We start from the raw sequence: 26,678 nt of genomic DNA on the forward strand, positions 1-26,678 counted from the left end.
TGCTTCTATGGACACATCAATTATTTCCGCCCTTTCCTTTTGCTATAGATATGGAAAAACTGTGTAGAATTAGAGGAAAACAATTATTCCCCTTTTCTGGAAAGGTTTCAGTTACCATCACTACCTTTGCATGCAATTATTAAAAAACAAATGAAAAAATCAAACTTTATGTTTAAAGAGCTAACTAAAATCCTCACTGCACTAGATAATACATATTGCACAGTTTTCCAAAGAGGGGAAAATTTGTTTCAAAAAAGATCATAAAGAATGTTGAAGAAGTGGATGGAAGAAAAAGGTACGTCTAATCATTGTCAAACTGAAATGAAAGTATGCAGTTTGCATAACAGCTGATTCTGCCCAGTAATAGCTCCTTTGATGGACAGGTTAATGTTTAGCCTGGTAATGTACTTCTTTGCAAACATAATGCCTACAAGACTGTTAACTCTGTAGTTAATAACATCTCCAAAGAATTGATTGTGAAAAGGTATAACCTTATGGCATTCGGCAGATTGAACTTCCCATTTGAGAGGCTACAGTAATTCAGTAACATTTTTAACTTTTCACTACCCTTCTTTATTTCTGACAAGGGTGAAGACTGACATTTTAATAGCTGCTTTGGAATTTAGGAGAAAACCCATCTGATGTGCCTATGCTTTTCATTGCACATGAAGCTAAAAACAGGTGAAAGGCTTCACCTCCAGCAGATGGTTAGACAAACCTCAGCAATGGACTCAATACATCCTTTGTAGAGAACTCAGCTGAAGTGGACAGAAAATACCTCCAGAGAATTAACTCTGTGAGTGTTGTGAGAAATGTTACAAGGAAACATCAAAGAAACTTCAAACCCAGTAATCATCAGTATATTTGACTGATCTACAAATCTAAGGCATTGCTCGAGCTGTCTACAAACCTCTTCAAGACAATAATTTTCCCTCGGGCTAGAAAAGTGCTATAAAATTTAGACTCTGAATACATTTCAAGTCCAGTTTTGCATATATTAATTCAACTTCAGTGAGGTAATCTGTAATAATATAAAGTATTTCGGACAGTGTACTGAGCAAGGGAAAACATTCTCCCTTTCAAGTGTGTCTCATCTTAGGGCAATGATGTTCAAATTTCTTGGACAAGTTACCAATCTAAAGAAGCATAGCAGACCACACCAAACTATGGGGTAAGAAGGGTTCCCATCTGCCTGTGCAGAAAAAGAAGCCTCAGAGCTCCAGTACCAAATGGCTGGTCTCCAGGTCCATAAGGATTTTTACCTTGGAAGTTAAAATATGCCAAACAGCAACACTTCAAACCTATTATATACCTATAATAGACCAGAAGATAGTCTATTAAACCACCAATATAAAGCACTCCAAAAAACCCTGAGCATACACAGTACATAATATGAACAGCAGGCCTATTGAAGAAGAACTAAACTGCTCTGGGTCCTTTCAAATCTTGAAATTCTCGGAAGTTTAGCTAATAGGTTTGCTGGGATAACTTGGCTCCCATATTGCCACTGCATTGCCATGAACTGTATCTGGTTTGATCCCTGTGGTTTTGCTATTGCTTTCTTTTTAAAGTATGGTCTACAAGATCTGTTGAACAGTCTCACTATATGTTCAAAACTCAGTATTCCTTTATGAATGACTCATGAGTGTTTTGATACTGTGGGATTCAGACCAATTGTTCAACAGATGCCTGGGGAACGTCTAAGGACAAGAATTTTTCCACTATATATAGGCCTTGGATCTGTCAACTGTTGTATCAGAGCATCACATTCTGATGAGATTCCTGGCCAAGGAATTACATTCTAATTGTAAAGGGTTATTTTCATTTCAATGACACATACGCTCTAACTAAATTTTTGTCAGTAGTGCTTCCCCCTGATTCTATCCTTAAGATAGCGATTATTTATGTAGAGAACAAAGTACTTCCTATTGTGTAGGAACCATCAAATTTCTGGGAGATCCTTCAGGATGAAAGGCAGATTCAGTGCAAGCAATTGTTATTCTGGGCACCCCCTGATAACTAACTTCTGTTTAGTCACCGTTAGCAACAAAACCCACCGCGTTCATAAAAAAAATATAAGCAACTAGAAGAAAGAGATGAAAGAGGACTTTGTACTAAGCTGTTTGTTGTATAAGAATAATTTATTATAGACAGGAGCTATGTGTTTGTGTATTGCAAAATTCACGAGCATAATGCATGATATACAAGAATGATATACTCTTCTCAAAAGAAGAGACTTGAATTTTTAATTATAGAGTCAAGCAAACCAGTATAACACAGTTGTTATTCTGAAGGTACTAACAGCATGCAACCTGAAAATATTAAAATAAACAAACATAAGAGTTTATTACAGCCATCTAATTCTTAAAAGACCTAATTTGTATAAATAAAAAAGCCTCATCAAACCCAAAAATATTATTCCCTGAATACAGAAAGTTATATCTTTTCTCCAAGAGTAATTTTTAGAGAAATATTATAAAATGAAAAAGCGTAAGAAAATCTATAATAGCAATAATCATCTAGAAAAGAAGATCAGCATGAGAATCGTCAGAAACATTAAAAGATTCATGTAGGCTTTTTGCAGTAAGCAAACATTATTTTACATAATTTAAATCACGTTGTAAAATTGGTATTTTATTCCTACTCTCACAGCAAGGCTCTGACAACCAGTTCTTGCTGCCAGTTGTGGATTGAAAGAGTAAGGAAATTGTCTTAAACACCTTTCCTGAAAATTACATTAGTGTATTTAAAAGAAACAAAACTCTCTTAAAAGCTTCCTTCCAACTTTAAGCAATGACTAAAAACAGTAGGTATTTTCTAGACTTTGAGATTATTGCTTTTGAATAGACTAGCTTAGGAAGGGCTCAAACTCATCAATTTTATCCAATAGTAAAAGCAGCAGAAAGACCTACTGCTTTACCCATGAAACAAGCTGTGACCTCCTCACTAATAAGTACTGAGAGTACTGAAAGTTTACATAGTCAAGCTTATTGAGGGGTAAATAAAAAGACATCAGATGATTCAGAGAGCCCTTAAGTCAGAGGGCTTCTTGATATGGGGAGAGCACTCGAGGGAACCAGCACTACATAAAGCACTCCTTTGTGGCTGGTTTTCATGGTCAGGGCTAGCATGGGAAGGTACAGACCTCCTGTCTTCCTCAGCCACATTGTTCTTAGGAGTAATCCGCACTTTTAGGCCAATTTTCAAGAGAGGAAAAAACTCTGGAAGAGTCATGTAACATAAACATTTTCAAGAAAATAAAAAAAGTTCTGAGTTTTACCTTATTATCAATGCTAAAAGGACAGGAATTCCACTACATAATAAATGATTGGGTCTTACAAATGTTAGCTATTCTGAAACAAGCAACTGAACTTATCTCTTGCAACAGGCTTTCTGTCATCTTTCTGGCACTGCAAGAAAACTTGCATGCAATAATAACACAAAAGGTTGTGAACACTGCAGTTTTAACTTAGTAGTACTGATCAATTCAGAAAAATTAGTCTATTAGAAAACTGACAGTTCCCTAAAAACTGGATTTATACATGACAGCTCTGTGAAGCTGCAGAAGGGAAAAGCCCAGGCAAGGCTACTTTTCAGTTACGCTGCACTAGATCACATTTACTATGGGTTTCAGGCACAATTTGATTTTCCATGTGCTTCCACTAAAGTATCAATGGATTTAAGTTGCAACCAACCAATTTTCTACATAGTTCCTGGTTCCTGAAAACAATACAGAAAAATGATGATTCACAAGAAATCAAAACTTGAACTTCAGGTTATAAAAAACTTAGAAAACGTAGGATGTTGGGGTTTTTTCCTCTTATGTTCACAATGCAGAGGTATTCTAAAAGCATTAGATTTCAAAAGCTTTGGAAAGACTTTTTTTCTTTTGTTGAAACATCAGTTACTGGCTACTGCTAAAGAGATGATACCAGACTGATGAACTACTAGTTCGATTTGGCATGGCAAGTTCTGTGTTCCTTTGATGTGGAAGTAAACTGCATTGCTGACACACATGCACACAGACTCGCTGAGTTTCTTCTCCCATCAATGGACAAGGTGTTTAAGCGATAACTTGTTAACGCTTATATGAGCTCTGTGTGTAAATCCACTGCAGCACTGATGGAAAAAGCAGAAGGTAGCGCTTTACAAATGTTTTATCTAAAGCCTTGACAACACAAGAACTAGTTCTTTCTATGGTAGTGCTAAAGACTCCAAATTATTTTATCACTCCTTAAATTTGTTGACAAATAAATAGGTTTTTTTCTAAACGTTTCTCTTTAAGAGCATATGACTTTGGATGACAAGGTTTCACGCTTCCTTGATTTTCATGTACACAATTTTTCTTCCAAGCTGCACAAAATGAAATGCATTAGAATAGAATATTTGTTTCCAATTATTGTTGCACAAACACACACACAAAAAAAAAAAAAAAGGACAGAACACTTAATGAAATAAATACCTAAAGACCTAAAGAGCTAAGTTGTGGATTTTCAGAGACTTCAACAGCAATCTTATTCTGCTACCACAAAGAAAATGCAAACCTCAAAATACAAAAATTAAAAAAAAAAAGAAACTCCAAAACAGGGTGAAAAATACACACAAACTGTTGACTGGGAAAAGAATAAGTGGTAGACTTTAAATTTTCTGAGTCTGAAAATCAACTTAAAGCAATTAAAAACTAAGTTCAGCCTTGCTTCATATCAAGTCTATAGCAGCATTTTCTAATATACTCTATGTATGTAAGACACTAAGAAAACTCCCAGATTTAATGGCCATATCTTTTGTTTAAAACTTGCAACTCAAGCAAGCAATCACTGCGTCTTCTGTCAGGTGCTATTTTCATCAAGCTGCTTTTTGTGTTTAAATTTGAAAATCCTTTCAAACTAATCCCATCCTAGTCAGTAAACCCAGCCACTCCCGTGGCAAGGTAAGTCTTTATTACCTAGCTCTGTATATCGGAAGTTGAATTGCTGCAGAGCAACCGCTAATAACCTCATTATCCACTGGGACCACGCAGATGGTATGGCACAGTATCTACACAAGGGATGCTTAAAATTAGTTATGAGGCTTTAAAATTGGTGTCCTGCAAAGCAAAAATTCAAACAAATTAATGAAATGCCCTAATAAGCATAAATGGATGTAGGTTTTCCTTATTTATTTTTATATTTTAGTAAGACTGAAACAGAGGAGAAGAAATGCTGGAAAAAAACTATAAATTCCCATGAGTCACTGACTTCAATGTGACTGAAGACTCAACAAGGAGTCTAGACCGACCAATAATTTATTGTCCCAAAGCAGACATTGAAAAACCATGTTAAATACTACTGCTATTTGTTCTATCACCTGCCACAGGATATGAAACTCACTTTAGAATTCCACTTTACTTTCTTTCTCACAGTAACTATCCAGAAGGTTTGTGTGGAACAATTTCAAGGCATGTTTTAAGTTGGTCATTGCAACCTATGTGTTCCCTAATTCTCACATAATGCATTAATTTCCCTTCAGTGAATCACAGAGAGGAATAAAAACATGCCCTGCTTAGCAGAGCTGCTTTGACTCACCCATTATCCTACTCAATGTCACGTTCTTTGTGGGCGATTCGCTGAGACCCTCGATCCCGCCGTAGAGGGAGTGGGAAATCCTCCGCTCCCGGTCATCCAGCAGAGTCTCTATGGGCAGCTCTGGCCCGGAGGGGCTCCCAGGTGATTCCAACTGCACAGAGAGGGAAAAATTAGCACCCAGGGTCCACTTAGCCGCATGGGGGAACTGTAACAAATTGCCTAAGGGCTAGACCTGTCTGAGCACCAAATGAGGTAGAACTTCTCACCCTGGACAAAGATAATTTGCAATGACAGCTCTGCTTAATGACCAAGATTCTAACCCCTTTACATTGCACCCCCCATGGTGCCCTGTCAAATTTCAAATCCTTCAGCAGAAAATTGGTGAAAAGAAAAACATTTTATTTTGGTTGGACAATTTCTTAGACAGTTTGGGCTGTTTTCAATACCATCGGCAGACAGCTGAGCCACTTTCCCCACACTGACAGCTGGACACATCAAGGTTCCTGTCAGAAGCATGGAACAGGAACTCCTATTTGGAATTGGGCTGCTGGTGCCAAAGAGATGCAACTCACTTTCAAATGCAATCATCATGGAAACCCTAGGAAACCCCACCACTCATATTAGTAACCAATGTATAAATACTCAAAGTTTTGTAGTTAGGAGGGAAAGAAAAACAAAAAGTTGTCAGACTTCACTGTAACCTTTCTTTTTCTGCTTGAATTCTTTGCTCTGTCCTTCGTACCTGCAGAGTAGACATCTCACATGCTTCATTCAGCTTGGATGTTTCCCTGATCCCTGACTGTACCATCCAAAGAGTAGACATGGCAAGCTGGGGTGCCTTCCACCCTAGTCCTCAAACCTCTGGAACTGCCAGGTCCCTGCCCACCACAGCTGCAGCCAGACTCTTCAGGGCATCACAAGACAAGTGAGGTATGTGGTGGAAGAAGGAATGGAGATGGGCTGCTTGGCCACATGCACAGGGAAGAATGCTGTATGTACAGCTGCCTGCCTACCCCACCTGCTTTCCTTCAGAAGACTTCCCTGAGTGACTTCCCAGCTCAGCCTTTGCTTGTTGAAGCTGGTCATTCCCTGTCTTCCTACATATACCTTTCAGATGTTTCAAAAACAGAGGAAAAAGTCAAGTTTTCCTTAGTGAGCCCCAGAGAATGAGAGCTCAGAGGAAAGCAGCACCCATGTGAGGCAAAGAAAACAATTTGATATCATCTAGCTGGATATAGCCACCCCATCAGGCACAGGCAGCTTCTGGGAATAAGGAGAACAAGCACCTGTGCACTCACAGGTCAGTGTGGATGCCCAGTCTGCCAGGACCCAGTTGCTCCCTGCAGAGACAAGAGACTCCCCACACTGTGGCCCAGTCCTCACACCATGCAGCCTTCCTACCCCTAAAGCTCTCGGTTCACCTGGGCTCCAGCAGCCTGCTGGGCTCTCAGTAATGCTACCAAGGTGCTTCGCCGAGACCATTAAACCAATTCACCTAAATATTGTGAACTGAATTCAGCGATATTAAAAATAAGCAAATATTATAAAAATACATGTATTTTGCAGGGAAGTAGTATGAACTCACACATCAAAGCATTAGCTCTTCTCACCAACACACCTCTTCATATTGAAGCATATAGTTAAATTTTAAAATCAATGTCCTAACACAAATCCCATGGCATTTATTTCATATGTATTGAAATACAGTGGGGACCAGACACTGCAAGAAACTGAGCACATTGCAAACTATCTGAAGCCACTGGGAATTTTTATTCCAAGTACTAGTCTCCAAATGAGCACGAGAGGAGTAGTTCATAGTTTCAGGAATTACAGTAACAAGCAACATGTTTGTTGGTTGGTTTTTTTTCTTCTTGAAACAGCTGCCCATTATTAATCAGTCCACCCGCAATTCCCAGATGACTAAGAAATGTATGCTATGAAAAACTTTAAAAAATCTGCTTCAAGGGCTACAAAGCGCTTGGCTACAGCCTCCCCAGCAAAGGCTTTGAATTCAGCCTGATGGACTGACGACTTCTGACATCCGGGCGCTGGCGTGACGCCCGGTACACAGAGGGGGTGGAGGTTTGCGGAACGCCACGTTACAGTCGAGGAGACCGCGACTGGGAGGTCGCAGACTCCGTAAAAATTATTATTTCTGTTTCAAAGCCATCATCTGTTTAATATAAATGAGATATTTAATGAAGTTCCAAATTGTAGACTTATCTCTCCCAGTTTGATAAGCACTGGGGAGATTTACAGCATCAGAGGGTCAACACAATTACAATTGGAGGCACGTCAAGCTGCAGGAGAATAATAAACTTGCAGCGCAAGTGAATTAGACTCAATAAGGTTTAAATTGTGAAATGAGGATTTGTTCTATTAGTTTTTTTAAATTGCAGATTACAACTGACAGCTTTACTGAAAAGTAAATTAAACAATATTTGTAGCCTCTGTTATAAAGGAATCTAAGGCAAAGTTGAAGAGAAATGTTAAATTCTGAAACACTAAAAAAAAGAGCACAGCAACATCAAACTGCATGAGAGCTTAAACTTGCATGATACAGGTATTACATTATGAACTAACCTTTATTTCACTGCCTTTAAATAAGGTGTGAAAATATCAAAGTGCTTTGGGATTTATTTTCCCAGTGCTATATTGATGACTTTATGTAAAAAGTGTCCAGCTTCTAGTGAGCCATATCGCACAGTCCTTTATGTGACAGCCCATCAACTTTCAAACTCATTTGTGGAAAGATCTCAGGAGATTTTCAGAAAGATACTGATAAGAAGATCGCTCTGAATCAGAGAAATACATAGAAATTCACTCCTGGTAATAAAATACAGGGTAGAAAAGAAATAGAACGAGTGTTGTCTTTAGATGGTCGTGTTTTGTGAAATGGATCACATATTTTAAAATTTCCACGGGGAAAACTTTTTCCATTTCAAATTAGCATCTCAAAAGATGGTTTAAACAAAGGAATCAACAGTCAACTATACAAATATTTTACTAAAGTTACATGCCTTTTATAACAAAAATTGCACAACTGGCTTTCATTAAAAAAAAAAAAAAGTCTTTTCCTTACCTTGTTAACAGAAAGTTTATGTAAGAAAAAAACATAGAATTTGGAAACTGTGTTGTGGGAAAGACAAAGAGACCAACATCCAAAGCAACATTGCAGTTCAAATAGACTTGTTCTTCCTGATGCATTTCTAGTAAAGAGCTTGAATTACACATTCTAGTTCCTTCTCTTAGGCAGTCTCAGCGCTATCAAGTATAATTTAATATGATTAACTGATAAAAGAGTAGGTAATATAAAAAAAGGTGTGAAATTCCTGACATTGTTGAGGGTCTAGCAATAAAAGAAATCCAGGCAGCAACTGCCCCTAGCTGGAACATTCCTTGGTGTGACAGTTCAGAGTCAGAGACCAATTGAGGTTGGACAAAACCACTGGAGATTATCTAGTCCAAAATCTTGCTCAAAGCAAGGTCAGCAAGGGCAAGCTGTGCCAGTGTTTCAAATCTAAGAAGAAAATTCTTTTCTTCTGTATATAGAAATTCCCTGTATTTCTATTTGTTCCTGTTGCTTCTTGTCATGGCGCTGGGCAGCCCTGAGAAGAATCTGGATTGGTCTTTCTTCTTACGCCCATCAGATATTAACAGACACTGACTGGTAAGAGCCCCCTGACCCTTCTTCTCTCTAGACTGAAAAGAGAGAGTTCTCTCTCTGGAACTTAGCACTGATCTATAACAAATAACCATATTCCAAAAAATGCAATAAAACCTCCCATGCTATAGATTCCCTGTAGCTCCTTTTCTCTTCATTCTCTTAAAATAAAAATAGAAACAAGATTTTATTTTTTTTTTAAAGAAAAAGGGTCTCTACCCTGGCCCTTTGTCATTCTGATAAGAACCAGCTGTTTGCTAAAGCACTGTCTGTACTAACTAGCCCAGCTGCTGTTTATCTAGATGATAAAAGGAGAAATAATGCATTCCTTTTTACTTAAACACTACCATCCATCCTATCTGAAGTTATGCACATAAATATGAAAAAAAGTTTATGCACAAGAAGACTGCCAAAATATTCAAAACATAAACAAACTATTTTTTTTTCCAAAGAAACAAGAATCAGACTCCCTTTTTCCTTCAGAAAGCAAATTATCCAAATATAGGCATGCAAGTATTATGGTTTTTAAAGACGTCAGTATACAAATTTGCTACATATTACACTGCATCTAGGGTACTGAAGCTCTTTCCGCCACACAGAATTATTTTCCAGGCTTTCTTTTTTATCTTTCTTATCTGTGTACTGTGGTTAAGATGTCCGAAATGTTTCACCTTCCTTTTAAAACAGAGATACTTTTAAATTACTACTACCAATATTAAATACTGTTTTCTTTGTTACCACCCACGTTGGGATCCTGCTTGAGGGACAGGCTTTGCCAGATGCTAAAATGTAGGTAAATAGCCAGTAAAATGGTCAGGTTTGACTTACATGGACAATCCTGCACTGGCATATGTAAATTTAGTACAGTGTTTATAAGAAATACTGCATTATTGTTCTGTTAAAAAGCAAGCGGAAGACAAAAAAATGCTTTCAGAATGGTATGACAAAGCCCCCACAACTTTGCAAAATGTAGTTAGTGGTAGGTTACTGGGAGGAATCTGGGCCAAGATGGAGCTTGAGTTGATACAAGGACAGAAAACAGATAAAAGAGAAATAGGTAAGTCAAAATAAATGGGTACAGACAGAAGGGTGGAACAGAAGACACAAAATACTATGAAATAGAAATCCATGTACACATTTTCTTAACAAATAAGGCAGGATTTAAGCAGCATCCTTCAGAAGATGCTCACACTGAAGGTAAAATGTTCACCCAGGACATCAGACATAAGAAGGTACACAGATGGACCCCCTGACGGCAAGAGTGAAAGGAGCACCAAGGGACAAGTCTGCAGTAGGAAAGTTCAATGATTTCTGTGCCTCGTTCTTTACTGCTAAAGATACTGGGGAGATTTCCACACCTGATCCCATTCTTGCAGCAAATAAGGAGAGAAGTGAGATCAGCCAGATGAAACTACATTACACTAAACAGGCAAATGAAAAGTTTACATGTCACCCAGGTTGGATGGCATTCTCCCACAGGCTCTGAAGAAACTCAAACACGAAGCTGCATAACTGGTCGGCCAAAATGTCCAACATACTCTGACGAATGGTCATGGTGCCATAGACTGGTGGCTGCCTGGATATCTAGAGGGGATCTTAGTAACTATAGACCAGGCATCTGATCTCCTTCCAAATTAAATGGTGGCATCTACAACAAAGAGTAAGATCACTGAGCGCAACAGACATGGATCCACAGAGAAAGTAGAAGTCCATGGGGAAATCCTGACTCTCTGAGCTTTAGGGCAATGAAATGGACATAATAAATTTGCATTTTTTAAAAGTCTATATTAAGCCTTCATATCAAAGGCATTAGAGAAACTAAGTTTTCACGGGATTGGATGAAGTTTTCATTTTCCAGGTTGAAAACTGCCTAAAGGATTGGACACAAAGTTTGATCTTCAGGATGGAGAAGAGTTGTAGATTCCCCCAGGAATCCGAGCTGGGAACAGCTTAAGCTGATAAACAGCTTTATCAATGACTTGGAGATGAGAGTAAACAGTGAAATCATTGTGTTTGGAGAAGATGCTAAAGACTCTGATAGTTAAATTCCAAAAGGTCAGCACAAGACTAATCTAGTGAGAAAGAAAAAGACAAACCTTTCATATAAATTTCAAAGTAGGTAACTAGGTAATGCATGCAGGGAAAAATGATGCTGAATATCTTATACTTCCACATATGCTGGGAAAAAAAAAAAAGCTTGCTTGTTTGTTTTATAACGAAACCACTGATTTGCAAAGTCTCTCTCACTGATCTGTCTACCAGTCAATTTATCTAAACAGTTGATGAGGTCCTTATATGGACTAGAATCATGACTATTTCTCTGTTTATTGGTTTGCTCATTTTCAACTGGAGCAAAAGATGAACAGGTATACATAAAGAAATCTGGGGATCTGCAAATTATTTGCAAACCTTCATTTCAGGAAGGTTTGGTAAGACATTCATTCTGTCAAAAAAAAAAAAAAAAGAGAGAGAGACAAGAAAAATCCTTGAAATTTCTCATTTTGAGGAAAATGATGATGCTCTCTCTCTTAATGGCAGACAAGTGCTGCCTGGATGTGACATGAACAGAGTGCAGACCAGCAATCTGTGCCTCTAAGCTGTCCAGGTTGCAGGACTGAAAAGCACAGGATTCCAAAAGTAACAATTACCTTTATTTTCTTGAATCAGCACATAGCCGCCAGCTGCACGGATCTGCCTGACAGCCGTGCCTGAGTGCTGCGAACGCATTGTGGCGGTACAGCCGGCAGCTGTTTGCCCATACAGGCTAATCATAATAATATCACTAATTAACAGAACACAGAACAAGCAGCTTCAGTGTTTCTCCTTAAATCTGAGCAATTTAAAAAATGTCAACCCTGAGTAAAAAGCTGGTGGCCATCTCTTCTGAAAACTGAGATGTTAAATACTGCCCGCATATAAGTATCGTCAATATTATTATTTTCTGCCTTTTTTTTCCACTGTTTGACCAGCTTTGAAAATGTATCTTAAGGATTCTCTCCATGCTTATAAGGAAAGTTGTCAAGTCAACATGCAAGGCTGAAAGCTGAAAACATAGAATAGAACAGCATATTTAACTTTTTTGAAAGGGGGGCAAGGGGACCTTAGATTTAGCCAAATCCCAAATTAAATGTTTTTGTTACACTAATCTAACAACTGCGTGATTTTGTCTGGAGTGGCTGAGATATTAAACAAAGTTTTTGAAGGTTTGCAGTAGTGCAGCTTACAGAATTAACTATATTGCCATACTCTGTATAGACATACTGCAAACAGGAGAAAAACGCAGATACACAGCTTTGGCTTGGAGTTCATTCATAGCTACCACTCACTCCATACTTATATCAATATTTACGACAAGATAATTCACTTGAAAACCTGGATGGACTACATGCTATCTCCTGGTGAGTCAGTGAAAATTCTTCCTACAGGCAAATCTTCAATTCAGCAAAACCGCAACAGCATAAAACTCTCTTTACCTTCTGGGAAGTTTGTGGTCTCTTTAGAGTTTACAATTATGGAAGTGCTGATGATATAAATGATCTCCTCCCTGCCTCTCTGAAGACAAGATAATACTCTTAGGGTGCTAATGTATATTTTATTGTTACTATAATTGCTCTGGAGGTTTAGTCTACAACATGAGAACTCATGAAGCTGTTTTGAGAAAAATGCTGGCATGGAGTATCAGGGGTCAATTCACAAAGTTCTGAAACAGTTTCATGTTCAAGAAGCCAAAGAAAGTGTTCTGACAAAGAGATAGCTCCTCTGAAGCAGATCAGAAGCAACTCTGCCTGCCTCTCTAAACCCAGGACAACAGGGGTTGAGCTGTCCCTCTCTTCCAGAACAGCAGCCAAAATACAAAAAGTGCATGAAAATCCTAGTCTCAATTGAAACACCAAAAATTACAATCTGCAGAACTGTGCTGTCAAATGAATTCTCCCTGCCCCGCAATTCTTAGGGCTGATTATGAAAATTAATATTAAAAACAAAAGAAATGTATCCATACCACTAGCTTTCTTAAAATCCAATTCAAACTCAGTTTAACTGAAGAAAGAAGCAGACTGTAGAGCCTATCTATGGCAAAAGAAGTCAGTTTCACTTTGCAAATGCAAAACAATTCCTGGACTTGAAGCCAAGAAAAAAGAAGGCTTTGTTGTTCTTTTTGTTCTTTTTGCTGTTATTTTTTAATTATTTAGATAACAACTGTTTTTATCATCCAGATGTTTAGCATAATTGCTTTTTGCATTGGTATTATCACCCCGTGTACAGATTTCCCTTTCAAGACACTTGCAGTTGCTCCATGGCATAGGCTGGGAATCCCAGGGAGCCAAGCCTGCCCTTGAACCGTGGCACAAGACTGACCATGTACTGGGATAGAGCAGAATGAAAACTGCTGGTGGTGATGCACACAAGGGAATATAACTGAGCAAGTTCCACCTAGCTATGGTTTGGCCAGACTAACAAGAGAAAAAGCTCTATTTTTGTCCATAAAATGTGCACATACAACACCAAATCAACAAAGGAAAGACATCAGCTGAACGGGACCTTTTTTGTTGCTGCTGTTATTTTATGGTGACTCCTTTGGAGAATGAAAAGAGAAAAGCATAGAAAACACCGAGGAAACACTTTCTCAAAAGGTAAACATTTCTTTTTGTCTTTAATAAAACCAGCAAATCCCCATTTCTGAGGAGTTTTTTAGCCTGCAGAAAAGAGAAGTCTGAGAAGAGACCTTATCACTCTCTACAACTGCCTGAAAAGAGGTTGTAGACAGGTGGGGGTCAGTCTCTTCTCCTAAGTAACAAGTGATAGGACAAGAGGAAATGGCCTCAAGTTATGCCATTAGATAATGTTTAGATTGGATATTAGGAAAAATTTCTTCATAGAAAGTGTGGTCAAGCTTTGGAACAGGTTGCCCAGGGAAGTGGTTGAGTCCTGTGGTTGACCCTGCAGGTCTTCAACAGATGTGTAGATGTGGTACTTAAGGACATAGTTTAGTGGTGGACTTGACAGTGCTGTGTTAATAGTTGGAGTAAATGATCTCAAAGGTCTTTTCCAATACAAATGATTCTGTTCTATGGTGGTAAAAGGTGGGATTTATTAAGATAGGTTTTACTCTTTTTATGCTTTTGCTTCTAACCCATGAGCTTCTAAATTTGCCACCAGTCAAATATATTTTTTTTTGTGTTCTAATACTAAAAATCTTTGCTGGTGGCAGCTACAGGAATGTTCTAAGGGGACAACTTGTGTACCAGCATGTCTAAGTAATCTGTGTTGCTAAATTAAGCATAATATAGCCAAGGTTGCCAGACATGCCCAGTGTCTGCCACTCCATGGGAAAGTGAATGTCACTGTGATCCTCACGTGCACAGCGCTGCTCTCCAGGTCTCAGTCCACACAGCCATTACTCAGGGACTAAGCTGACTGAATAACATACTCATATATGGTGTTCATCCAAGATACAGGAATAACATTATCACAGCTTATCACTATTAGATCAGCATAATAATATCTAAAGTTTAAATCTGTCACATTCTTGAAGGAGGAACTGGCATTTAATTGCAAAATGCCAAGAAAAACATTCCCTCTTTTCCTTTCGTTCAAGCCTGGGTACTGCAAGACTTTCAGAAAAACAGCCTCTTGAATACTGCTAGATCAGCAGGTAAACAGCTTTAGTAAGTCCTTTCATCACATTAAAATATGCAAACAGTATCGACATCGTATTTCCTTTGGATGAGTGTGATGAAAGCAACAATGCCTGAGAAAAATTACTTACCAAAGTTATTTTGTAAAGATGATCACTAGAGCAATAATGGCATATCATCGCTTTCCCTAATCATTATGGCTCATCTCACCAGTTTCTGAAGGAGTTGGGAAAATGAACAAAAAAATGTAAAGGAGGCCCAGACAGAGCTCCCTGTCCTGCCCTTGTGCAGATACATTTCAGGGTATCTAAATCTGGTTCCAAAATCAGTTCTTTCATCTTGGAGCACACATACTGCAGACTTTGCTGTGCTGTTTTTGGCACATGGTTTTTGCAAAATAAATCATACTAAATGTCAAGCAGATATAGGGCACCAAACTGTTCTCAACTTAAGTGAATAAAAATTCTATCAGATTTAAGGAGAAATGTCTTTGCTTCATCACCACTGGATTTTCTCCATCACGTTTACAAACACTGTCTTGATAAATTCAATCTAGAAGACTTTCACCAGAAGAAAAGGAAACATCTTCTACATCCTTTTAGAAAAAATTATACTAAACAGAGAAATAGTCTAAAATATTTCACCCTTTTTATGTAGTTACATATAAAATGCATCTGAAATTGGGTAGAAATAAGGAACAGTGTCTAAATGACAGTCTAAATTTCAAGTTCTGTTAGGGCTAGAACAGGACATCACCACATACAAAAAGACCAGAATTCCTTCAACACCAAGTGAGAAACCATGTGCATCCAAGCTGGCTTTCTAGCAGTGTGTACATGTAAATATATGTTTATAAAAGCTGTGTATAAGCGGTTAATGAAGAGGTGCTTAATACTTTTAGAGAGGCTAGTATCTTTTTTCAAACGTGATTTTATAATACATCGAGGACTGAAATTTTTAAAGATCAGTTTTATGTATTAAAAAACAAACTATTTTTTCCCCCTGGGCAGAAGTAGCAATACCAAACCAATTTGTGCACATCATTTCTGAAGCATGATGATTAAGAAACAATGTTCTCAATAAGACCTTACTGGTGTTAACAAGAATGAAAGAATTGGCTTTTAGATGTCTTAAAAGCAGATGTTTCTCTGACCCGCCATTCAACCGTACCCTATTTAACTCAGTGCATTTGTCCAACTTGTTAAAATCATTTTGAAGTCTAATTCAGTCCTCCACAGCATCTGCAGTACTTCTCAATATCATATGTTCACATATTCCCACTGTTTACATCAAATAAAAGTTAAACTATTAGAAATCATGAATAAGTTTCAAAACATCAACACATTCACATTTCTCTGGAGAAGACAGCAGTTGCAAATAATCAGAAAAAGAATCACCACTTCACCCTGAATTCACTATTTTATACTTACCTGCAACTAAGGCCAAGACACAACATAGTTAAAATTCAAAATGACAGAATTATTTCTAACGAGTTTTGCAGAATATTTACATGAAACGTTTAATCACTTAGATAAAATATAATAATATATATATAGTATATATATATAATATAATAAGAGCTCTACGCTTCATAAAAAATCCTGAAAGTGACAAAGAAACAAATCAGTTAACACAAAGTCTATAAATGAAAGATTTAATAGACCTACATAAAAAACTTCAAAGAAAAAAATAACGTTAACAGTAGAATCCAATTACAAAATCAATATAGTTTTATTCAGTGTTTCCTGTTTCTCATTGACAAAAATACTCAAAAGAAAAACTTTATTGATCAGTAATAACGTTAGCATGCCTAACACTAAAGTCAGATCATTTTGTAACTCTCTTTAAATTCTCAAATATTATTTTTGAAGTCTCAGAGGAAACATGACATCTCCTGTAAACACAAATAACATAGAAGTGAAAACTCCCAGTCCCAACATCAAAAGCTTATTACCTCATTGCATTTACTTATTCGCCTTGCCACAATAAGCTGAATCATTCCCCGTTTGTTTCCTTCAGTGGACATGGACCTCCTTAAGGTTTCCATAGCATCTTGATTTGTTTTGCCTAATAATGATTCTCCATTAACTGCTATGAGTTGATCATTCACTCGAAGCCTGCCATCCTGGAAAAGGAAAAATTATAGACGCTTACATGAAACCAACACAAAAGAAACTTAGTTTGCTGAAGAGAGGAAAAAAAAAAAAAGAAAAATAATCAACCAACTATGCCTGGTCCTAAGAGTTTATGGGCAAATGAACACTGGAATAATAGCTTCCATTGCAGCCACTGTAAGAAATGTCTATTCTAATCATAGATTTGCACTGCAAGCTATTATCATAACCTGTTTGCTCAAACAGTATACTAATTGAACTGTACCAGAGACGGCTCGTTCCTTCCTGAGAATCTGTTAGGGCTGTTTAGATCTTGGGAGGTGCAAACACGTGAGTATAAATCTGAATGTTACCTCTGACGGTATAACTGGAGAAAGCTAGTTATAGAGCAATCTCACTCTTCTTCAATCTATGGTTACCTTCAAAACAGCCTCAGAAAACTGAGGACAACCAAAGTACACAGATGTTCCCTCTTACCTTAGATGCTGCTCCACCATTAATAATGGACTTGACGAAGATTCCTAAATCGGCGTGGTTTTCTTTTGACCGGTTACCTTTGACACTCACACCAAGACCAGCTGATCCAGAGTCATTTAGTGGAACTTCAAATGTCAGGAATTCCCTGGTGCCATCAGGTGTGAGGACAAGCTCCTCTTCTTCTGCTTTCTGTTGGGGAGATTAGCGTGGGATTATAGAATAGCATTTCTCCTTGAGAATTCTCTTCCCTCTACAGTTATTAGCATTAAAAACTCTCGCTTTTAACTGCAGTGCCACAATATTTTCCACAGTAATTATGTGAAGAAATGTGCAGAAATAGTGTATTTTCAATCACCTCCAGCAGACGCCTGGTTTCAGAAATATCTTACATTTGTGTCTAAGTGCTTCTCTCTCTAGTAAAGTAATTGAATCACATGTCATTACTGAATCTGCCATCAATACCAGCTCACATGTAAGCTGCTATTTCATTAGCCATAAGAGAGCTGTATCAGAAATATTTTCTTACTTGCAAACCGACAGAATTTTTAAAATATCATCACCATCTATGGAGTTTTGCAGTCATAGGAGAAACTAAGTGCAAGGAAATTAAATTCAGAAATTATTCATTGTTTAAAACTAGCTGGGTTAGGAAAAACAGAAAATTACACAGCTGAGATCTGCAACAGCACATCTCTGTTATTGCCAGGCTTAGCATCAAATCCAGCTCTGCCACCAATTTTTCTGCCTTTCCCATCTCTGCCCTTAACCTCTGTCCTCTTACCCACCTCATTGGAACTTTGCTGCCTTCCACACACAGTTTTAGCTGGGCTGAGACAAGGTTTTAAGTACCTGGAATTATAGTCCCAGGCCTGCCACAGCCCCCAGCAAGGAGATCCACAGTGACATCCTTCTATGCCTCCAAAAGCTGTGCAAGCAGAGGTGACCAGCCTCACATCACCTCCTGCTGCACTCAGGGTGCCAGCAGGCTGGGAGCAGGGGCCTTGCAGTGTCCCCACAGCAGTGACACTCGTGGGGCAGCAGCATGGACACAACAGCAAGGAATGAAAGTGGTCTTGCCCTGAGAAGCAGTGCTCATGCACAAGAGACTGCTGCAAAAAGCAGGAACAGAAGACACAGGCTGTTCACCAGCCCTCCCCCTTGCAGTAGACACTATCCACTTGTCTCTGACTCTCTTCAGTTATAACAGAGAAGCACTTTTGGTTAGATCTTTATCAATTAAAGAAAAAAGTCATGCCCTTAAAGGCAACTCTCTGCAAAATGTGCTGTTTTTTTCTCATCCACATGAAGGAGAATGACTAAGAGAACATCCACCAGGAGGTGCACACTCCTGTCCCGCACTGGCAGTTCTCTGGAAGAATTAATCTGACCAAATTTTCATAATCTTAGCAAACATGTCACCTCCCTTACTGGCACTGATTTTACACTGACTTTTCCCTCGTCACTGATCTATTTCCAAAGCTCACTCATATGAGTGAGAAGACGTATGAGAAGTTAAGATTCGCCTGCTGAGCCGTGCCTGTTTCTTAAGACTTGAGGAAACGCAAAGCTGACAGGCTCTTCTGAAATCCAAACACAGACTATGGCAAAGATAGATGTGAAAGCCATGTGGAGTACAGCAGACTGAGATGATCAATTTGGGCACAAGCATGCTAGTTGTGTCACCATTGACCTAGAAATGCAGTGTGAAAATGTCACATGGGAAGGCAATCAGACTGCTGAGAGAGCCGCAACAGCCAAGGGAAGAAAAACAGGATCTTTTCCCATTTTGTTAAAAGCATGAACCTTAATGTGTTCACCAGCCCTTCCCTTTGCACTAAAACCCTCTTGTTTATAACAAAGCATAAGGGTTCATCAATTTAAAAACAAAAAACAAAAAAAACAAAACCAAAAAAACAAACCAAATAAAAACCCAAAACAAACAAACAAAAAACAAACACCAAAACCAACCAAAAACTTACACCCCCTATGCAATTCCCACAGCTAGCTTGCTTATGAATCCCATTATCCAAACACATCTTTTGGCCACACAAAAGAGCATGATCAGTGCTAGCTGTCAGGAAGGGAAAGGTGTACTGTGCCCATTGAAAAATACTGGATCTAAAAGATGTTTCCCAAATTTGGGGAAAATTACAACCCTAATTCTCCTGCTTGGCTCACAGAAGCACTAGCTCCAGCATACATTTGAATCCATCTTTTGTGAAGTGGCTGCAGAATAAAACAATCTGAGAGAGACACACATTACTTTTTAGTTTCTGTAACACTGATTACTTTCATATTCTTAATAAATAGTGGTAGGAATAAAAGCTTGCGAGCCAAAAGAGAGATAAATCCGAGGTAGGATGTATGGCTAATCCAAGGAAGCAGATATGCTTATTGAATTTTTCTTTACTACCATTAACATAAACTAAAATCAATTGCCCTCCTTCTCCAATATTTTCTAATCCTCAAAACAATCCGCTAAAACTTCAGGTAAAGCAATCTCCCTTCCAGGGCAGAGAACAAAACTGCTTCCCTGCAGAGCCTGTTGGGTGCACTTCTATATGTTAAGGGGGCAACTGGAATGAACAGCTCACAAGCACCCCCAAGGACTTGGCTAATGGCCTCTACCCTACTTCTCTTCAGCAAGACCAAAGAGATGCATTATCAGCTCAGCACTGTTTTTAATGTGAGGCTTATGCTTTCTTGTTTCCTGCAATCTTGAATAAGGAAATAAGTCAATATCAGGCTACAGACACCTCAGTGCACAGGTGAAACTTGAGGCCAAAACCTGGAGCAAATTACTCCTTAGCAGTTGCACATGAGTGAGTAGGTCGTGCTTACGAAAAAATGAGAAACAGCAGCCTCAGCACTGGATCACAAGTATTGAAGGCATGAGAAAATTGCTCAACTCATCTGAGGAAGAAAACTGCCGTTACTAGGCCATGGCTAAATTTCTTTAGGGACTTCATGGGGTATCCACAGTTTTCTTGAATAAGCAAGCTTGTTTCACCACCATACCTGTGTCTGCAATTTTAGGGACACAGATGTCTGTGTATCATCTCTCAGTATCATATGCTTGAATATAGATTTTAAAAAGAGAAAGCAATAGAGAGAACAAAAGTGAAAAACATGGTTTTCAAGAAAAACCAAACCATTAACAGTCAAGAACTATAGTTATGGAAGCACCAACTCTAACATTTGCACCACACCATGGTATCAAGGAAGGTCTTATTATAAATGATATATTGAACACAGCTTCATACATACAAACCTTGGAACAGGACCACACATTGATAAGGAACCTCCAAGCATGTCAAAAAGGAGCCATTCACAGAGAAATGAGCAGGCAGATTTTATCCTGCTACCATAATATTTTGAACTGAAGTTGTAAAAACAAAAACCAACCAAACAAAAACAAACAACAACAAAAAACCAAAACAAAACAAAAAAGCAAACAACAACCAAAACCTTAAAATGACCAAATCCTTTGTTCCTCAAAGCCCTTTAGAGTACAGAAACATTTTACATACTGTGACTCTCTTCAATCAATTTAATAACAGCTATTACAAAAAAATAAAATTTGTACTGAAATTGTGTTGAAAACTAAGTATTTAAAATGTAATAAATCTCAGAAATTCCTTAATACACCCATGAGACAGCAAAAATATGCCCAAAAATCGAAAATGCAGCATTAAAAAATTTCAACTGAGAACACAATCACTTTCTAATTGCAATAGCTTCCATTTGATCTTGATATTCTCTAAATTAACAGCCTCACTATGTCAATCAAACACCTCAACACTATTTTCATGATTAGTTGATCTGTGGGAGAAATTTATTCCTTCATATACTTTGACAGGCCAGCAGTAAACATGCAAGCAAAATTATGTACTGTGAACCCTGAACAACAAAATTCAACTCCCTTAAGATTTTTCACACACTATGTCCAAAACAATTAACAGCAGAACAGTATTCTGTTCAGACAGAAGCTGCTGAGAAAAAGGTCATCTGAAATTACTTCAGCTGGATGAATGAAGCTGCTCAAGTATGTAATTTGTATTAAAAATCTGATTGGTGATAAAATATGTAGGTGACTTTTTTTGGCTTCAAATTCATGTTTAGCATCAATTTATGCTAAACGACATTTGAGATAAATTTTTCACCTTTTAAATACAACAGAAATATATTGTAAATTTAAAGATAAACTTCCTGACTAGCCCAAACTTATGGCAGTGTTTTGATATACACAGATATTTTAAAAAGCCATAAGATAAACACAGGGGGAATTGTTTTTCTCTTCGACAAAATATTGGTTTCTGATCTCATCATAAAATCTGATTTAATTTTATAAACACCATTAAAATAGACTTTGACAGTAAGAGTGCCATAAGTTTTCTCATTATGCTAGTAACAGCATCTCCTCTCTATCCTTTTATTTTTTACATACTATTGCTTAGGACTTCTCCCCTTTACAGGACCTCATCGGGGTTCAGTTGGTGAGTAAGCAGCATGAGATGGGTGAAAACAGAAACTGAACAGCAAAGAAAAGCCTCCACCCACCTAACTGGGGGAGCAATTTTCAATCAAGCCAGGACAAGCTTTTGAAGTGACTCGCTGCAGATACAAATCTGGCTACATTCTCTTCAGTGAAGTTCATTCTCTTGCAAGCTTAGACACGCTCCCTCAGCGGCTATTCAGTCACAGAAACTTGTCTGCATGTTACTTTGTGATTATATATAGAGAAAAACATTCCTGTTTCCTTTCACAGAAGCAATCAATAAAGCTCTGCATCTCCACTCTTAAAGGATAACCTATATTTCCAAGTTAATGAAAACATGTACGTGAAAACTTTTACAGGGCTCTTGTAGGTACATGTATATGCATGTGCATATACAAGCACACCCATATATATATATATACATATATATATGTACCACAGTGATGACACTCACGTGATAAATTATGTAACTATAGCACAAACACTAACACCTCCAACAACCACACTGACCATTCAATTCACCTGCCTCAAATCCTGTTGCGTCCAGCCTTCTAACATTACAGTCCTGTTAGCCTCTGTTTAACTATTATTTTGTTAACCTATCAATCTTTTGCCTCTCAAATGTGTCTTCTCTCTTTAGAATTTATCCAGATGAAAAATCTGAAGTTCTTGGAACATGAGTTTGAAGTCCCAAGGATGTAAGAGTTCACCAGGTCTGGCAAGTGTAGGCTGTAAAACCACAGGAGACTATAGGAAACTGTAAAATCCAAGGTTTAGTCATTTGCTTCCAATAATGGGGCATTCCAACCTAACATCACAGCCTTTTCCAAGATATTTTCAGTATTCAGAATATTTTAACGAAGATCTATTATTTTCTTCTTTCTCATAAGGTACCCACAATATTAAGAATTCATAAATCCTATACAATGGGAAACTAATAAAATTTGTCTCAGTATTATTATAACAAAATAGAATGATGCACAATTTACTCAAGAGAGGAGATTTCACTTAGCTATTGTGCAAAGATATTCTTGACATCAGAGATGACTCAAATTGTTTTGTCCTTCAACTTAGGATGGTGACACTGCTGTCATACCAGGCCACCCTCTAAACTGAGATACACAAAAAGATGATGACTCACTTTTATCCTTATGCCATCACACATACAAAAGTAGAACATATGAAATGAACAACTCCAAGGAACCAAAACAGCTTCCCTGGTCAACAACTGTTTGGCGGGGGGGAGATGTTTAATACTTAAAAAAATATAATGTATTACTGCTGGAGGGACTGAAAACAGAGCAATGTACCTGGCCTGAAACACACCTTTATAATGTCAGTTCAGGCTCCTCCTTGGGAAGAATAACTGAGAGCTGGCGCATCCTGGCACGGGTAGGCATTAAAGATAACTATAAGTAGAGCAACTCAATCAGATTTAAAGCTGGACCTGTGGCAGAGAAAAGCCTGCCAGTTGATCCAATAATGGCATGCACCCTCCAACCCAGTTTCCCCTTGAAATACAAGACATTTTATTGTGTTTTGTTTTGGTTTTTTGTTGGGGTTTGTTTGTTTCTTTCTTTATAAAATAAAACCACCATGTGTTGCATTACAGGTTGTGAGGACCTGAAGTGTCTACTTATGAGGTTATAAAATGATATTAGGGCTTAAGACAACTAAACAACTAGAATCCAAATGCTTGCTTTCTTTTTTTAACTCTTCCTAGATTAAGTATTTTAATATCTCCCATATGTTAGATAAACATTAATGAATCTTACTTGCACGTATACAGAGACTCATTACTCATATTAGCCAAGTTAATCTGTCACATCTGGCAAAGACAGCACTCATTCAAATCAAACAGCACATGCTAAATATCAAAAACTACATCTGAATTCTGAGATTTTATGGGAAATGTGGTCTGCTTTAATCTTAATCCTATCAAGAAAATTTTTGTTGCACATTATATGTGGATTAACTTTGGTACGTATTTATAGGCAGAAATGCTAGCTCATGAAAGTACTGTAAAACAGGTCCATTGCATTTCCTATTATGTCTATTTTAAGGATTTAATTTAATATCAAAAAAGATATTCCACACTCAAAAATGTCTTCAGCTTAAAGGCTTTGATGGATTAAAATATGATTTAGGAAAAAAAAAAAGTGTTTTTCCAAAGCACAAAAATTCTAGCATATGATTTTCATTTAGTATGGAAATCAAAGCTCTGCAAAAACCCATGTTTAAGTACATCCACATGTTTGTTATTTATCTCTATAAGAAGTCCATTGCTTTTCTATGCTAACATTACTCTCCCTAATGCCAACACTCAGATCTGGGCTATCATAGAAACTGGTTTAAGCAGATGAGATTTTACATTTCAAAAACTGATCAGACCACTAAAAATATTCTGTTGGTTCTGTACCTCAGGACTTATGCAGAGACTAGTCTGCTGAAATTACCATAATGATCGTACTTTATTCAGGCCAACATACCTTTTTCCAAACTGTTGTTCCTACTCAAACTTTCTGCTCCTACTGTATGTTCTGAAACAAAAATATGTGATTGTAATGCTAACCCTGTTTCTTTACAGGTTGCTTCTCCTAGAGAAGTGAAAACCAAGGGATTAGATACACAGCAGGTGCCTGCTCCACCAAAGAAGCCTATAAAGCTACAGCTCTCTGCACTATACCTTCTTCAAGAAAAACTTCAATGCCCAACACACTAATGACACAGCTCTCTAAAAATCTTTATACTTCTCTCGCTGGCCTATTGGATTTACAAGACCTGAAAGATTAAATAAGGAGATAGAGAGTGTCTGGGAAAGCCAGACAGAATAAACAAGTTGAAAGAGAAATAATGCCTTTGCAGAAGTCCATGGTAAGAAACACATTCCACAGGAAGCATATGGGGTGCTCAGACTGATCTGTGTCTTACTCGTACTTTCAGGTAACCGTGGCAAACCACTTAATCTCACTATTTTCCCTGGATTTAATATCAAGGAAAAATCAACACCAAGAGTCTGAAGCTAATGATGCAGTAAAACAAGGTTTTGCACCAAACCAACAAGTTTGTACACACCAGTGTGACTTCTGGATGACTCTGCAATGGTGGCACTGAGGCAACCCCCTGCCACAGAACCCAGTGGAGGGACAGGTTGTCTTCTACAAAATTGGCAATTGGCCAGCAAGTGCTACTACCAATGTCAGTGTCAAGAAATCTGCCAAAGTTGCTCCATGGTGCTTCATGAAGCCAGATTAAGTGTGCCACATCACAGCCCTCGTAAATCACCTGCAGGTGACAGTCAACACTATGAGCCTGAGGGTCAATTTTGAGCACATCATTACACAGAAGTTTATGTGGATCATCACTGAACATTCCAGGAAATTCAGACTGGTCAAAAAGCATTCATGAGCACTATCACTCAACTGCTGTATTAATTATTTAGTAGGAATTAATGTCTCATCTCTACTCATTAATGCACCAGAACATGCTATTCAATACTAGAGTATCTCCTATGGTAAAAGACTGAAACCACAACACTAGCCTGCAGGAAATCACACATTCACTACCTATTCTCTCATATGGCCAGTGATCTGTTTCTTATGTCACAATTTTATCAAAAATATTATCTGAAACCACTCAAAATAACACTAAAATAGCACTTTTAAAACATTGCAATCACCCTTGTGCCTCACATCATTAGAGGATAAAAAGGTACAAAAATATATCTGCAGTACTCCTAAACACAGAGGAGAAAATAATAGCATCAGCTTAAACATCAGTCAAATATATCCTCCTTCACTAAAATCATTCTGTTCCTAACGATAGCAGCATCTCTGCTGGTGGGTCTGATATTAGTCAATGTATGATCTTGGCTCCAGTTTTAGACATTTGGATCACCTCTTGCAGCAATGGAAATTGATGAAGCTTTTAACTGTTTTTTGAAGTTGGTTGCGTGTGAAGGAAGAGTTGCATCAACCGAATGACATAAAGCTGCTGTAAAAGCTGAAGTTCTATGTTAGTGCTAAATAGAAAATGATGGAAACTTAACTTACAGTTTTTGAAAAATATATATAGATGCATCTCCAGTGATTAGGTATCTTGAAGTAATACAAACAGCTTTTGAGCAAAAGTAAAAGACAAACACAAGTGCACTCAGAACACCACCCTGTTAAAGCTCAAAACTGACTGTGGTTTTTTCCCCAAGAATTTTCTATTGCATAAATCAATACAAATCATGTATTTCTAGGCATTTGTGAATATCACCTCTCATATTCACAACATGAAAAGTTGCAAACAAAATAACTATGCATTAGTGCTTAGAAAATGTCTCTGACCAGTATCACCCCATTCCTATAGGTAATGAATTCTTGCAAAAAAAAGTGTAGCTAGCTAATTTACTCAGAATCACACATAAAGTAGCAAGAACAGAAATTGGATCTGAAAAAACATGGTGATCAAAATGAAATTTAGATAATAACAGGAGTATCAAATGTTCCAGTTCAGAAGAAAATAAAAAGCAATCCCATTTGCAATTTCTATCAGGGCTGCTAAACATTTATATACTGCTCCAACATACCAACCACTCTTGTTATGTCACTGTTACGAATCCTGCACTCACTAAAATACATAACATTCTGCTCACTTATAGCAATTTGACAGAAAAACAAATGAGAACAGAAAACTGAAGCTTTCCCATGCTGCTGAGTGCAAAAATCATGAAATGAA

The 26,678-nt window shown here is 37.8% G+C and overlaps 1 protein-coding gene across 1 annotated transcript in view; it reads right to left on the reverse strand.

Moving 5' to 3' along the window:
• Window positions 1-26,678, reverse strand: part of PARD3 (par-3 family cell polarity regulator) — a 432,956-nt gene that overhangs the window by 161,179 nt on the left and 245,099 nt on the right. The window contains 3 exon segments of the mRNA XM_027648420.1: window positions 5,565-5,715; window positions 16,819-16,989; window positions 17,456-17,644. Coding sequence (XP_027504221.1) covers window positions 5,565-5,715; window positions 16,819-16,989; window positions 17,456-17,644 — 511 coding nt within the window.

Source organism: Corapipo altera, unplaced genomic scaffold, assembly GCF_003945725.1.
Source record: "Corapipo altera isolate COAL_440 unplaced genomic scaffold, ASM394572v1 47, whole genome shotgun sequence".
Taxonomy (NCBI): Eukaryota; Metazoa; Chordata; class Aves; order Passeriformes; family Pipridae; genus Corapipo; species Corapipo altera.